This window comes from Perognathus longimembris, chromosome 25 (genome assembly GCF_023159225.1).
Source record: "Perognathus longimembris pacificus isolate PPM17 chromosome 25, ASM2315922v1, whole genome shotgun sequence".
NCBI classification, from domain to species: domain Eukaryota; kingdom Metazoa; phylum Chordata; class Mammalia; order Rodentia; family Heteromyidae; genus Perognathus; species Perognathus longimembris.
Window position 1 is genome coordinate 18,235,413 of NC_063185.1, and position 11,462 is coordinate 18,246,874.

At 62.5% G+C, this 11,462-nt stretch overlaps 1 protein-coding gene across 1 annotated transcript in view; it reads left to right on the forward strand.

Moving 5' to 3' along the window:
* LOC125342015 overlaps nt 1-11,247 on the forward strand; it is a 12,525-nt gene extending 1,278 nt beyond the window's left edge. The window contains exons 2-7 of the mRNA XM_048334150.1: nt 324-454; nt 6,526-6,598; nt 7,142-7,236; nt 9,470-9,710; nt 9,951-10,098; nt 11,080-11,247. Coding sequence (XP_048190107.1) covers nt 324-454; nt 6,526-6,598; nt 7,142-7,236; nt 9,470-9,710; nt 9,951-10,098; nt 11,080-11,247 — 856 coding nt within the window. The remainder of the gene's footprint in view (nt 1-323; nt 455-6,525; nt 6,599-7,141; nt 7,237-9,469; nt 9,711-9,950; nt 10,099-11,079) is intronic.
* Nucleotides 11,248-11,462: the final 215 nt, after the last annotated feature.

An 11,462-nucleotide genomic window follows, 5' to 3' on the forward strand; every position in this document is an offset into this window, starting at 1 on the left:
TGGCGGGGAAAGAAAGGGGGGGCCCGGGAGGGGGGGCTGGGGGGGCGGAGCCGGGGGAGGGGCTCCTGTCCTCACATCTGGGCCTGGTCCGTGACATGGTTCCCGCGTGGGTCAGCGCCCGCGCCGGCTCCCGTGGCCAGGAAGCCGCCGGCCGGCCGGGACGTGGGGCGGGGGGCGGTGCGTTTGGTTTGGGGGGGGACACGCGTGCGCGTGACAGTGATTCCCACCAGCTTTGTCTGGTGTGGATTCCTGAGGGTCCCGAGTCTGGGGGGGGTTGTCCCCCCCCCGCCCCGCTGACCGCCCCCACCCCCGCCCCCCCCCAGGCATCCTGGAGTTCTTCCACCACCAGCTGAAGGACATCATCGAGTACGCCGAGCTCAAGACCGACGTGTTCCAGAGCCTCCGCGAGGTGGGCAACGCCATCCTCTTCTGCCTCCTCATAGAGCAGGCGCTGGTGAGTCCCCCGCCGGCCCCCCACGCCCGCCAGGGTCCCCAGAGCTGAGGCCGGCTGCAGCGCAGCCTCGGCCCCGCCCGCGTCGGCTGAAGTCGTGGAAATGACGCGCCGTCGGGGGCCGAGGAGCAGGACGAGAATGAGGAGACGGGGAGGGAGGAGGAGGGGAGGGGGAGGAAGGAGGCTCGCAGCCGCGTGGAGGAGGAGAAGGGGCTGGACAGGACGACGAAAGAGAGGAGGAAGAGACGTGTGCACGGACAGAAGACAGAGGAGAGGGGGGAGGAGGACGAGGACAGGGAGGGGAGGAGGGGGACAGGGAGCCGAGCGGAAGATGAGAGGAGGAAGAAGGAGGAGATGGAGGAAGGAGAAGGTGGTGAGGTGGGGGGGCAGGAGAGGAGGAGGAGGAGGAGGTGGACAGGACGAGAGGAGGAGGGGGAGGAGGGGAGGAGGAGGAGGAGGGGACGGGAGGAGCAGGAGAAGAGGAGGGGGAGGAGGGGACGGGAGGAGCAGGAGAAGGGGAGGAGCAGGGGAGGAGCAGGGGAGTAGGAGGAGGAAGAGAAGAGGAGGAGGAGGGGACGGGAGGAGCAGGGGGGAGGAGGAGGAGGAGGGGACAGGAGGAGCAGGAGAGGAGGAGGGGGAGGACAGGAGGAGCAGGAGAGGAGGAGGGGGACAAGATGAGAGGAGCAGGAGAGAGGAGGGGGACAAGATGAGAGGAGCAGGAGAGGAGGAGGGGGACAAGATGAGAGGAGCAGGAGAGGAGGAGGGGGACAAGATGAGAGGAGCAGGAGAGGAGGAGGGGGGAGAGCAGGGGAGGAGGAGGGGGAGGACGGGAGGAGCAGGGGAGGAAGAGGAGGAGGACAGGAGGAGCAGGGGAAGAGGAGGGGGAGGACGGGAGGAGCAGGGGAGGAAGAGGAGGAGGACAGGAGGAGCAGGGGAAGAGGAGGGGGAGGACGGGAGGAGCAGGGGAGGAAGAGGAGGAGGACAGGAGGAGCAGGGGAAGAGGAGGGGGAGGACGGGAGGAGCAGGGGAGGAGGAGGGGGAGGATGGGAGGAGCAGGAGGAATTGGGAAGGACGAGAAGAGGAAGAGGAGGACAGGAAGCCGAGGTGGAGGAGGTGGGAGGAGGGAAAGAAGGGGGGAGGCGGCGGAGAGGAGGACAGAAGGAAGGGGGTGACAGCAGATGGGGGGCCACTGCCTGGGAGGAGCCAGGGCGCCCAGGCGGAGGGTGAGGGGCAGCAGCAGGCCCGCCCCGGCCTTGGGAGGAGACAGAGGAACGGACGGCAGTGGGAGGAGAGGACGGGGCGCAGGGGCGGAGGCGGCGGGCCCCAGGGCGTCAGGACACCCCAGTCGGGGCGTTGCCGTCGTGGGTGGGGCCCTGGGGCCGGCTGCTCCCCTGCGCCCTTCCTTCCCCCCCTCCCCCCCCCCCCCCGTGGCCCCTGTGGGTGCTGCCAGGTTGAGGACGGCTGTGAGCCCGGTTGCCGTGGCAACGCGGCCTTCTGCATCTTACAGCTGAGCAGGAAAACCTGTTCAAGGTCGGGGGGGTGGGGCGGCACCCCACTCCTCCGGAGCCGGGTCTCCATGGGGTGCGCAGAGAGGAGTGTCGGCTGGTTTGGGAGGGAGGGAGAGAGAGAGCTTCTTAATACGCTTGCGTCTCTAGGCACGACCCGTGTGGTTTCTTAAGGTTTAGGCCCACGCTTCTGAATAGTCAAGCTGCACAGGTTCGCGCCCGAGCTCATTCAGGTACGGCTCACGCCGGTCATCCCAGCTACTCAGGAGGCTGAGATCTGAGGGTCAGGGTTCAAAGCCTGCCCGGGCAGGAAAGTCCATAGGACTCTTATCTCCAGGGAACCACCAAACAGCTGGAAGTGGAGCTGTGGCTCAAGTGGTAGAGCGCTAAGCTTCAGCACAAAAGCTCAGGGAAGGTTACCCAGGCCCTGAGTTCAAGCCCCAGGACCAGAACAAAAAGGTCTCCGGTGAAAACAGGTTTCTGTGTTTTCTATTAAATAAACACAGTCTCACTTTGAAACTGGTAGTACTGATTTATACTTACACCCAGCAATCTAGTGGGGTTTGCATCTCTTCACCTCCTCATGAACGATTGATTTCGTCTGTTTTTTTTAATATAAAAACAAAGAACTATGGGCTGGGGATATGGCCTAGTGGCAAGAGAGCTTGCCTCGTATACATGAGGCCCTGGGTTCGATTCCCCAGCACCACATATACAGAAAATGGCCAGAAGTGGCGCTGCGGCTCAAGTGGCAGAGTGCTAGCCTTGAGCAAGAAGAAGCCAGGGACAGTGCTCAGGCCCTGAGTCCAAGGCCCAGGACTGGCCAAAAAAAAGAAAAAAAAAAACAAAGAACTAGAACAAACGTTAAATGAGGTAAGCCAAAGCTCAGAGAGGCAAACAGCGCACATCCTCTATGATAAGTGGAAACTAGATCTACCCACAGGGATGTGATAAATTATGCAGGATTCTAGACACACACTGAGACCAAAAGAGGATATAGTCTTAGAAGAGCAAACATCGGTGCAATGCCTGTATGTACCTCTTTATATTTACGCGAAACAATATATACACGTTCTGTTTTTCTGGGGTATGTCCTGATTCTTTTCTTTTCTTTTTTTTTTTTTTTGCCAGTCCTGGGCCTTGGACTCAGGGCCTGAGCACTGTCCCTGGCTTCTTCCCGCTCAAGGCTAGCACTCTGCCACCTGAGGCCACAGCGCCGCTTCTGGCCGTTTTCTATACATGTGGTGCTGGGGGAATCGAACCGAGAGCTTCATGTGTAGGAGGCAAGCGCTCTTGCCACTAGGCCATATTCCCAGCCCCGTCTTGATTCTTTTCTAAAGTGCTGAGACCCTTTGCACGTGGTACAGCCGCGGAGAAACTTGCGAGTACCACTCAGTTCTTGTTGCTCTCAGTTGGGTTGTCTTTCCTGGAGTCTTGGTATGGTTTTACATGGCATGAGTACATAGATGGCAAATGTCGCGGTTTGTCTTCTGACGGGCAGTCGTTCTCGGAGGTGAGTTTCTTTGCCTTCCTTGGTGTTCTTGGAACTTGCTTAGAAAAATCTCTTCTACGCTCCTGAAGACATGAATAGTCTACTACTCGTTACCCCCAAACCCGACTCCACTTGCTTTTTTTTTTGTTACTGAAACGTGGTCCTCTCTCTAGCAGCTAGTGATTCAGGCTCTTCCCATAGAGTCCCCGGCTGGCCTTGAACTCCTGAGTGCGGGGGGCCCCGGGGGCTGGTTGCTTGTGAGAAACGCACTGGCCGGTGGGCACAAGGCTGGACCGAGTGGAGGCGGTCCACTGGAGAAAGGAGGCTCCCCAAACTGCCCTTCCCCTCGGGTGTGGCTTTCCAGACCCGGGCTTGGACACCGCCGCAGCAGCAGTTCCCGCGCTGACCACAAGGTGGCAGCAGCGCCCGCCTCCCCTAGCTAACGATGACTCCAGACCCCCCGTTTTTTGCCGTGGGGTTTTTTTTTTAACCTTCTCCCTTTATTAAAAATCCGTGTCCGGGCGCCGGTGGCTCACGCCTGTCATCCTGCTCGGGAGGCTGAGCTCTGAGGACCACGGTTCAAAGCCACCTGGGGCAGGAAAGTCCACGAGGACCCTTAACCTCTCAACGAGCCACCGGAAGACCACAAGGGGCGCTGTGGGCTGTAAGGGGCAGAGCCTCTGCTAGCCTTGAGCAAAAGAGCTCAGGCATGGCGCCCAGGCCCTGAGTTCAAACCCTACCGCTGCCAACAAACAACATCGACAGCCACGGGGACCATAGCTCGCTTTCTGAAGGACAGTCCCCCGGGGGGGGGGTTATATTCCGGCACGAATATTAAAATTTTCTCATAAAACTAGTCCGTGACGTGGGTGATCGTCAAAGTCGTATTCGCCACGCTTAGGAGAGCAGGGTCAGAATCGGGAGTCCCCCTCCTTTCCCACCTTCAAAGCGACCGTTTGGTTTGGTTCGTGTGCGTGTGCCAGTCCCGGAGCTTGAACTCGGGGCTCACGCTCTGGCTTGGCTTGCCCTCCCCCTCCCCCGCCTTGGGGCTGGTTCATTGGAGATCGGGGTCTCCGGGGTTTGTGCAGCACGCATGGCTCCGCGTGCGTCTATATAAGGGAATGTTGGGAGCCCCGTCCTGGCCCGACCCATCCATTCTCCCCCCCCCCCTTTGCAGCAGACAGCCGGAGGGGGGCTCTGTGGGAGGGGGGGTCACCGTCTCCAGTCTGCCGCCCCTCGCTCTTCCCCCTCACGTCATTCACGAGTGCTGTTTGTCATCTCAGAGTCGAGAGCGAAACGTTACTTAAGAACTTCTGAGATTGCCCTCAGGAGATCCTTTCCTAAAGCCGTGTTTTGGGGCGCTCTTTGTCGTGCGCGGGAGTAGAATCAACAGTATAATGCTCTTCCACCCGGTCTTGCCTTCCACGGCCCTACTGCATGTTTGGGGGGTTGTTGTGTGTGTCAGTCCTGGGGCTTGAACTCCGGGCCTGGGTGCCCTCCCCGGGGCTCTTCAGCTCAAGGACCGGGGTGGGGGTGGGGGTGGGGGGTGGGGGTGGGGGGGGTGGGGGTGGGGTGGGGGCCCCGCCTCCCCCATAGAAAGCTCACGGCTCTGTAAAAGAAACATCGTAGGAACAAACGCGGGGTCTTAGCACGGATCCCATGCAATCACACGGTGCTAAAGACTTGGGTCAGATTGGGGGGGGGGGTCCACCGCCAAGGTCACACAGAGGACATCCTGCCTGCAGGACTCGCCCACGTCGGTGCTGAAGACGGAGCGACTCAGTGCCTCCCACTGTGTTCAGATGATCCCCTCACACGGTTCCACGCCGGGGGTGGCGGCTCACGCCGGTCACCCTGGCCGCTCGGGGGGGGGGCTGAGAGCTGAGGATCGCAGTTCCAAGCCAGCCTGGGCAGTGAGACCTCATCTCTAGTTTACCCACTGAAAAGCCAGAAGTGGAGCTGTGGCACCAGCCTTGAGCAAAGAAACAAAAAGCTGAGAGCCAGCGCCCAAGGCCCCGAGCTGGAGCCCCGGCACGAGTACACACTCAGGTGCACGTGTGCACATGTTCCTGGGGAGAGAAATGGGAAAAGAAAGGATGGGGTCCCCACCCGGACAGCCACAGCTCCTCAGCCTAGCTACTCAGGAGGCCGAGGTGGGAGGATCGCAGTTCGAGGCCAGCCTCATCAGGAAAGTCTAGGAGACTCTGATCTCCCACAAACCTCTCAAGAACTGGGGGTGGCTCTGCTGCTCAAGGGGAGATTGCAAGCTTTGAGGGACAGGTCCCAGGCTCAGAGTTCAAGCTCCAGGACTGTGCACACATACACAGACTCTGCTTATTCCCTGCCCCAGGACCTTTGCACTGGAATGTCCTTACCTCTTATCCACCTAGCCGGCCTCCTTGCTTCATTCCATTCTCTATTTGGTGTCAAGCATTTTTCCCCTAAGCACGCCACCAAATTCACTCCTTCCTCAACTGCCCAAGACGCTTGCCCTGCAGTGTGTGATCTCTATCTGGAACCCTTTGCTTCTTTTCACATGTCTGTAGCCATTGTAATGTGAATTGTATGCAGGCTGAGATCTGGTCTGACTTGTTCAACATCCTCGAGACTGCCTGGTGGCTCGTAACTATTTCTCAGGTGAATGAACGGAGGGATGGAATACCAGGCCATAGTTGATGGACAAGTAGATGCATTAGTGCGCCCAAGAAATGCCTGCCAGAGTAACAGAGATTCGCTCAAGTAGTGAAACACACGCACAAGACTGGCGTTCTACCATGGGAGCCATAGCTCCATGGCTGGCTTTTTTTTTTTGGTGGTGGTTCACTGGCACTAAAAGGGTCACAGACTCTCCTGCCCGGCTGGCTTCGAACCCTGATCCTCAGATCTCAGCCTCCTGAGTAGCTGGATGACAGGCCTGAGCCACCGCCCCTGACCTACGGTTGTGATTTTCAGTCCTGGTGTTAAAGACCCCCCCCCCCCCCGAGTGTGTGCGTGTGAATAGGGGTCTAGCCACTCACGATTTTAGGGATACAGCATCCTAATGGTTTTCTCTCATCTCCCCCCCACACCCCCAACAGTCTCAGGAAGAAGTGTGCGATTTGCTCCACGCCGCCCCCTTCCAGAACATCTTACCCAGAGTCTACATCAAAGGTAAGAAGCCGGTGGCCATCGCGGAACGGAAAGCTTCCCGAGCCCCACGCCTGTGGCTCACGTCTGTGATCCCAGCTGCTCGGGAGGCTGAGATCTGAGGACCCCGGTTCAAAGCCAGACGGGGCAGGAAAGCCTGTGAGCTGCTTCAGTTACAAACAAAGAAGGACAAATGGAACTGTGGGTCAAGTGGCCCTGAGTTCAAGCCAGGGAGGGAGGGAGGGAGGGAGAGAGGGAAGGAAGGAAGGAGGGAGGGAGGAGAGAGGAAGGAAGGGAGGAAGGAGGGAGGGAGGGAAGGAAGGTCGGTCCGTCCAGGGAACTGAGAGCTGCAGGTGGGAAGGGAGAAGTTTTGGGGTACCTGGAGAGGCGATGGAGTCCGGGGCAGCCCCCCTGCGCCCGGCCTTTGCCCCGACCTGTGGCTCCAGTAGAGAGCTTGCAGGGCGGGCGGGCCTCCTCATTGCGATTTCTAGAAGTGAGGAGAAGCTTCCGCAGCCCCCGCCCGGTGTCACCCCGTTTCTCCCCCTCCCCCCCCCATTCTCTCGGCAGAGGGAGAGCGCCTGGAGGTCCGCATGAAGCGTCTGGAAGCCAAGTACGCCCCCCTGCACCTGGTCCCCCTCATAGAGCGGCTGGGGACCCCCCAGGTACGGACCAAGGGGAGCTCTGGGAAACTGAGGCCTGGGCGGGGATTAGGGTGTCCCCGATAAAGCGGGCTGGCGAGGAGGCCGGAGGCCATGACGGGAGCCATGACCCCGCGCCCAGCACCCATGACAGGCGCCAGGACCCCGCACCCAGCACCCATGACAGGCGCCAGGACCCCACGCCCAGGCCCACCGCCCCCCAGGGCTGACACTGTGTCCCCCGCTCCACACGGAGCTGCCCGGGCAGTGCTCAGAGCTCAGTCGGCCTCCCGGGGCAGTGCTCAGAGCTCAGTTGCCCAGCGGTTAGCACGGCTGCCCCTGAAACATAAGCTGCGCCGCCTTCACCATGCGGTGACGCCATTTGGTTCTGGGGCCAGGGCCGTGGTACTGACCCCTGAACTCAGTCCCCCCCACTTGCTGGGGAAGGCTGTGTACTGACCCCTGAACTCAGTCCCCCCACTTGCTGGGGGAAGGCTGTGTACTGACCCCTGAACTCAGTCCCCCCACTTGCTGGGGAGGGCCGTGGTACTGACCCCTGAACTCAGTCTCCCCCCCCACTTGCTGGGGAAGGCCGTGGTACTGACCCCTGAACTCAGTCCCCCCCACTTGCTGGGGAAGGCCGTGGTACTGACCCCTGAACTCAGTCCCCCCACTTGCTGGGGAAGGCCGTGGTACTGACCCCTGAACTCAGTCCCCCCACTTGCTGGGGAAGGCCGTGGTACTGACCCCTGAACTCAGTCTCCCCCCCCCCCCTTGCTGGGGAGGGGCTGAGCCGCCTTCTCCACCACCCTCGGGCTTGCTTTTGTTATTTTCCCCCCAGCTAGGAGGGGTGGGTCTGGGCCGCATGGTGGGGATTACAGGTGAGCCCACCGCGCCCGGCCTGGGGCTTGGCGTTAGAAATGAGCACCGGAAACCAGGGAAGGAACACTTTAAAGCTATGGGGGGGGGGGGCGCTGTCCCCCTTCTCGCTGCTTGAAGCGAGGTTCCCTTCCTGGGGGCGGGGCAGGGAGGGGGTTGGGCCGAGGGGAGATGGGGGGCCGCCCCCTCCCCCCCAGGCCGCTGGATGTAAGGGGGGTGGGAGGGAGGCTTGCTGACTTGGCCCTTTTTGTGTTTCACCTTCAAAGGAAATGCTCACAAATGCCCTTTTGGGGAGACATCTCCCCACGCCCGCCCCTTGGGGGGGTCACGGGCAGGAATGCAGGGCCGGAGCCTGGGAGCACAGATCCCTCCCCCTCCCCCTCCCCCTCCCCCCTCCCCCTCCCGAGCCCACAGACGGGGCCGGTCCTCACAGGCTGAGCCTGGCCCGGGAGAGGGGTGTCCCGGGGGCTCCTGGGAGGTGAGAGTGCTACAGGCCTCGCTGCCCGGGCTGGCTTTGAACCGCTGTCCTCGGAGCTCCGCCTTCCTCGCGGCCGGGATGGCGGCGTGGGCCGCGCGCGTGCCGCGGTATAGCACGTAACACGCGCGCGTTCCGCGTTATGCCGTGGCACGCGCGGCGTGGGGGCGTGCAGCGCGCGGTCGTCCTCCGTGCCGGCCGTCTCCCGGAGCGACCCGCGTCGGGCTGCGCCGTGGCGCCTGGGTGGCTCATCGAGGTGCCGGCTGCCGCACCGCCGGGTTCCCGCCCCGGGATTGCCAGACTCAGTTTCCCCACCTGGCTCGTGAGCCCGAGTCCAGTCGGTGCCCGTCAGAGGCTGAACGCGGGACCTGGGGTCCCCCGTAGTGTGCATGCACGAGGAGCGGCGCGGCTCGCACGTAGTAGGGCGGGCCCGCACACAGTAGGGCAAGCTTGCACACAGTAGGGCAGGCCCGCGCACAGTAGGGCAGGCCCGCACACAGTAGCACAGTAGGGCAGGCCTGCACACAGTAGGATGGGTCCGCACACAGTAGAGCGGGTCTGCACATAGTAGGACAGGTCCGCACACAGTAGGGCAGGCCCGCACACAGCACAGTAGGGCGGGTCCGCACACAGTAGGGCAGGCCCGCACACAGCACAGTAGGGCGGGTCCGCACACAGTAGGACAGGCCCGCACATAGTAGGGCAGGCCCGCACACAGTAGGGCCGCTGTGGTCACAGACTCGGCCGCGCCCCCCCGCCCCCCGTGGGTTCTGTGCTCAGAGCAGAAGTGTGGCCGGTGGCCCCCGCAGCCCCGGGGCGCGGCGTGGCGCGGCGTGGGAAGGCGGCCCCCCCCCCCCCCAGCGGCCGGGTGGCGAGGCTCACCCGGCCCTCCGTCCCCCCCAGCAAATCGCCATCGCCCGGGAGGGGGACCTGCTGACCAAGGAGCGGCTGTGCTGCGGGCTGTCCATGTTCGAGGTCATCCTGACGCGCATCCGCAGCTACCTGCAGGACCCCGTGTGGCGCGGGGCCCGCCCCCCACCAACGGCGTCATGCACGTGGACGAGTGCGTGGAGTTCCACCGCCTCTGTAGCGCCATGCAGTTCGTCTACTGCATCCCCGTGGGCACCAACGAGTTCACGGCCGAGTGAGTGCCCCGCCCGCCCCCCCCCGGGCACCCCCAGATGGGTTCAGAGCTTTGAGGGGGGCAGGGGGGCTGCCCCCGTGGGTCTCCGGTTGCCTGCTGACTTGGGGGGGCCAGCGCCCGCCCCCTCCCACTCCACCACGCAGCCCAGACAGGCTGCCTCTGGAGATGATTGGGGGGCGGGGGGGGTCCCCCGCCCGCCCCTGCTCCCTCCCACCCGCCCCTCCCTCCTCCCTCCCGCAGGCAGTGCTTCGGGGACGGCCTCAACTGGGCGGGCTGCTCCATCATCGTGCTGTTGGGCCAGCAGCGCCGCTTCGACCTGTTCGACTTCTGCTACCACCTGCTCAAGGTGCAGCGGCAGGACGGCAAGGACGAGATCATCAAGAACGTGGTGAGGGGGGCAGGGCGGGACGGGGGGGGGGGCCGGGGGGGGAGGGGAGGGCTCGGGAGGGTGGTCCAGACCCAGGGGCCGGGCCGCTCTGTAATCCCGGCTACTCAGGAGACTGGGATCCGAGGGTCGCGGTTCGAGGCCAGCCTGGGCAGGAGAAGTGCTTGAGACTCTTATGTCCAATGAACCAGCAAAACTCCACACAGAAGTGGAGCTGTGGCTCAAGGGGTAGAGCGCCAGCCACTAGCACAACAACGGAGAGGCGGTGCCTGGGCCCTGGGTTCGAGCTCCAGTTACAGGCACGGAAAGAGAAACAGAGGTGAAGTGGAATGTACAGGTCCGCCATCACCATACCCCGCACCCCACCGCCCCGGAATGCCTCTCCTTCCCCCCGTGCGTCCTCAGAAGCTCCTGGGGTCAGGCCTTTCCTCCGTCCTGGGCGCTTTTTTGCGCACAGCGTAGAGCGAGATCCCAGCCTTGTTCTGCAAGGAGACACCCAGCTGTCCACGCTGCGGAACAGATCCTTCTACCCCAACCCCGCTTGATTACACACGGCGAGGGCCTGCGGTTCCATTTCATCCGTCCACAGCGCTGCCTCCGTGTGTGTGTGTGTGTGTGTGTGTGTGTGTGTGTGTGTGAGAGAGAGAGAGAGAGAGAGAGAGGAGAGAGAGAGAGAGAGTGCTGGAGCTTGAACTCAGTGCCCGGGCACAGTGCTTAGCTTTGCCACTCAAGCCTGGCACTCTGTTTCTCTGGCTGTTTGCTGGTTAATCGGAGTTAAGAATCTCACAGGTTTTCCTGCCTGGGCTGGCTTTGAACCATCGTCCTCCAGATCTGAGATACTCAGGTAGCTAGGCTTGCAGGCTGAACCCCCGCCTGCCCTGAGGGGCTGTCTTCATGGCAGAGGCACCCCGTTTCGATGCCGGTCTTTATTCCTGTACCCCTCCTGCCCTCCCGCTCACCTGTGCACCCCCTGTCCTTCCTTAGCCCTTGAAGAAGATGGGCCGACCGGATCGGAAGTACCAGATCCTGAACAACGAGGTGTTCGCCATCCTGAACAAGTACATGAAGTCGGTGGAGACGGACAGCTCGACGGTGGAGCACGTGCGCTGCTTCCAGCCGCCCATCCACCAGTCGCTCGCCACCACCTGCTAGGCCGGCGCCCGGGGGGGGGGGGGCGGGGGGGGGGGGAGAGGAGGCCGCGGCCGGCCGGGGCGAGGATGGGGAACAGGTCCCCCCCCCCCCCCCCCCCCGCGGGCCGGCGTGCGCATGCTCTTCCCCGCCTCGCCACGCAGGTTCCACCGTGGAAATGAAAATCACAGACGAGCCAAACAGGGCAGCGTGTGCTTTGGTTTTCTGTTGTCCTCCAT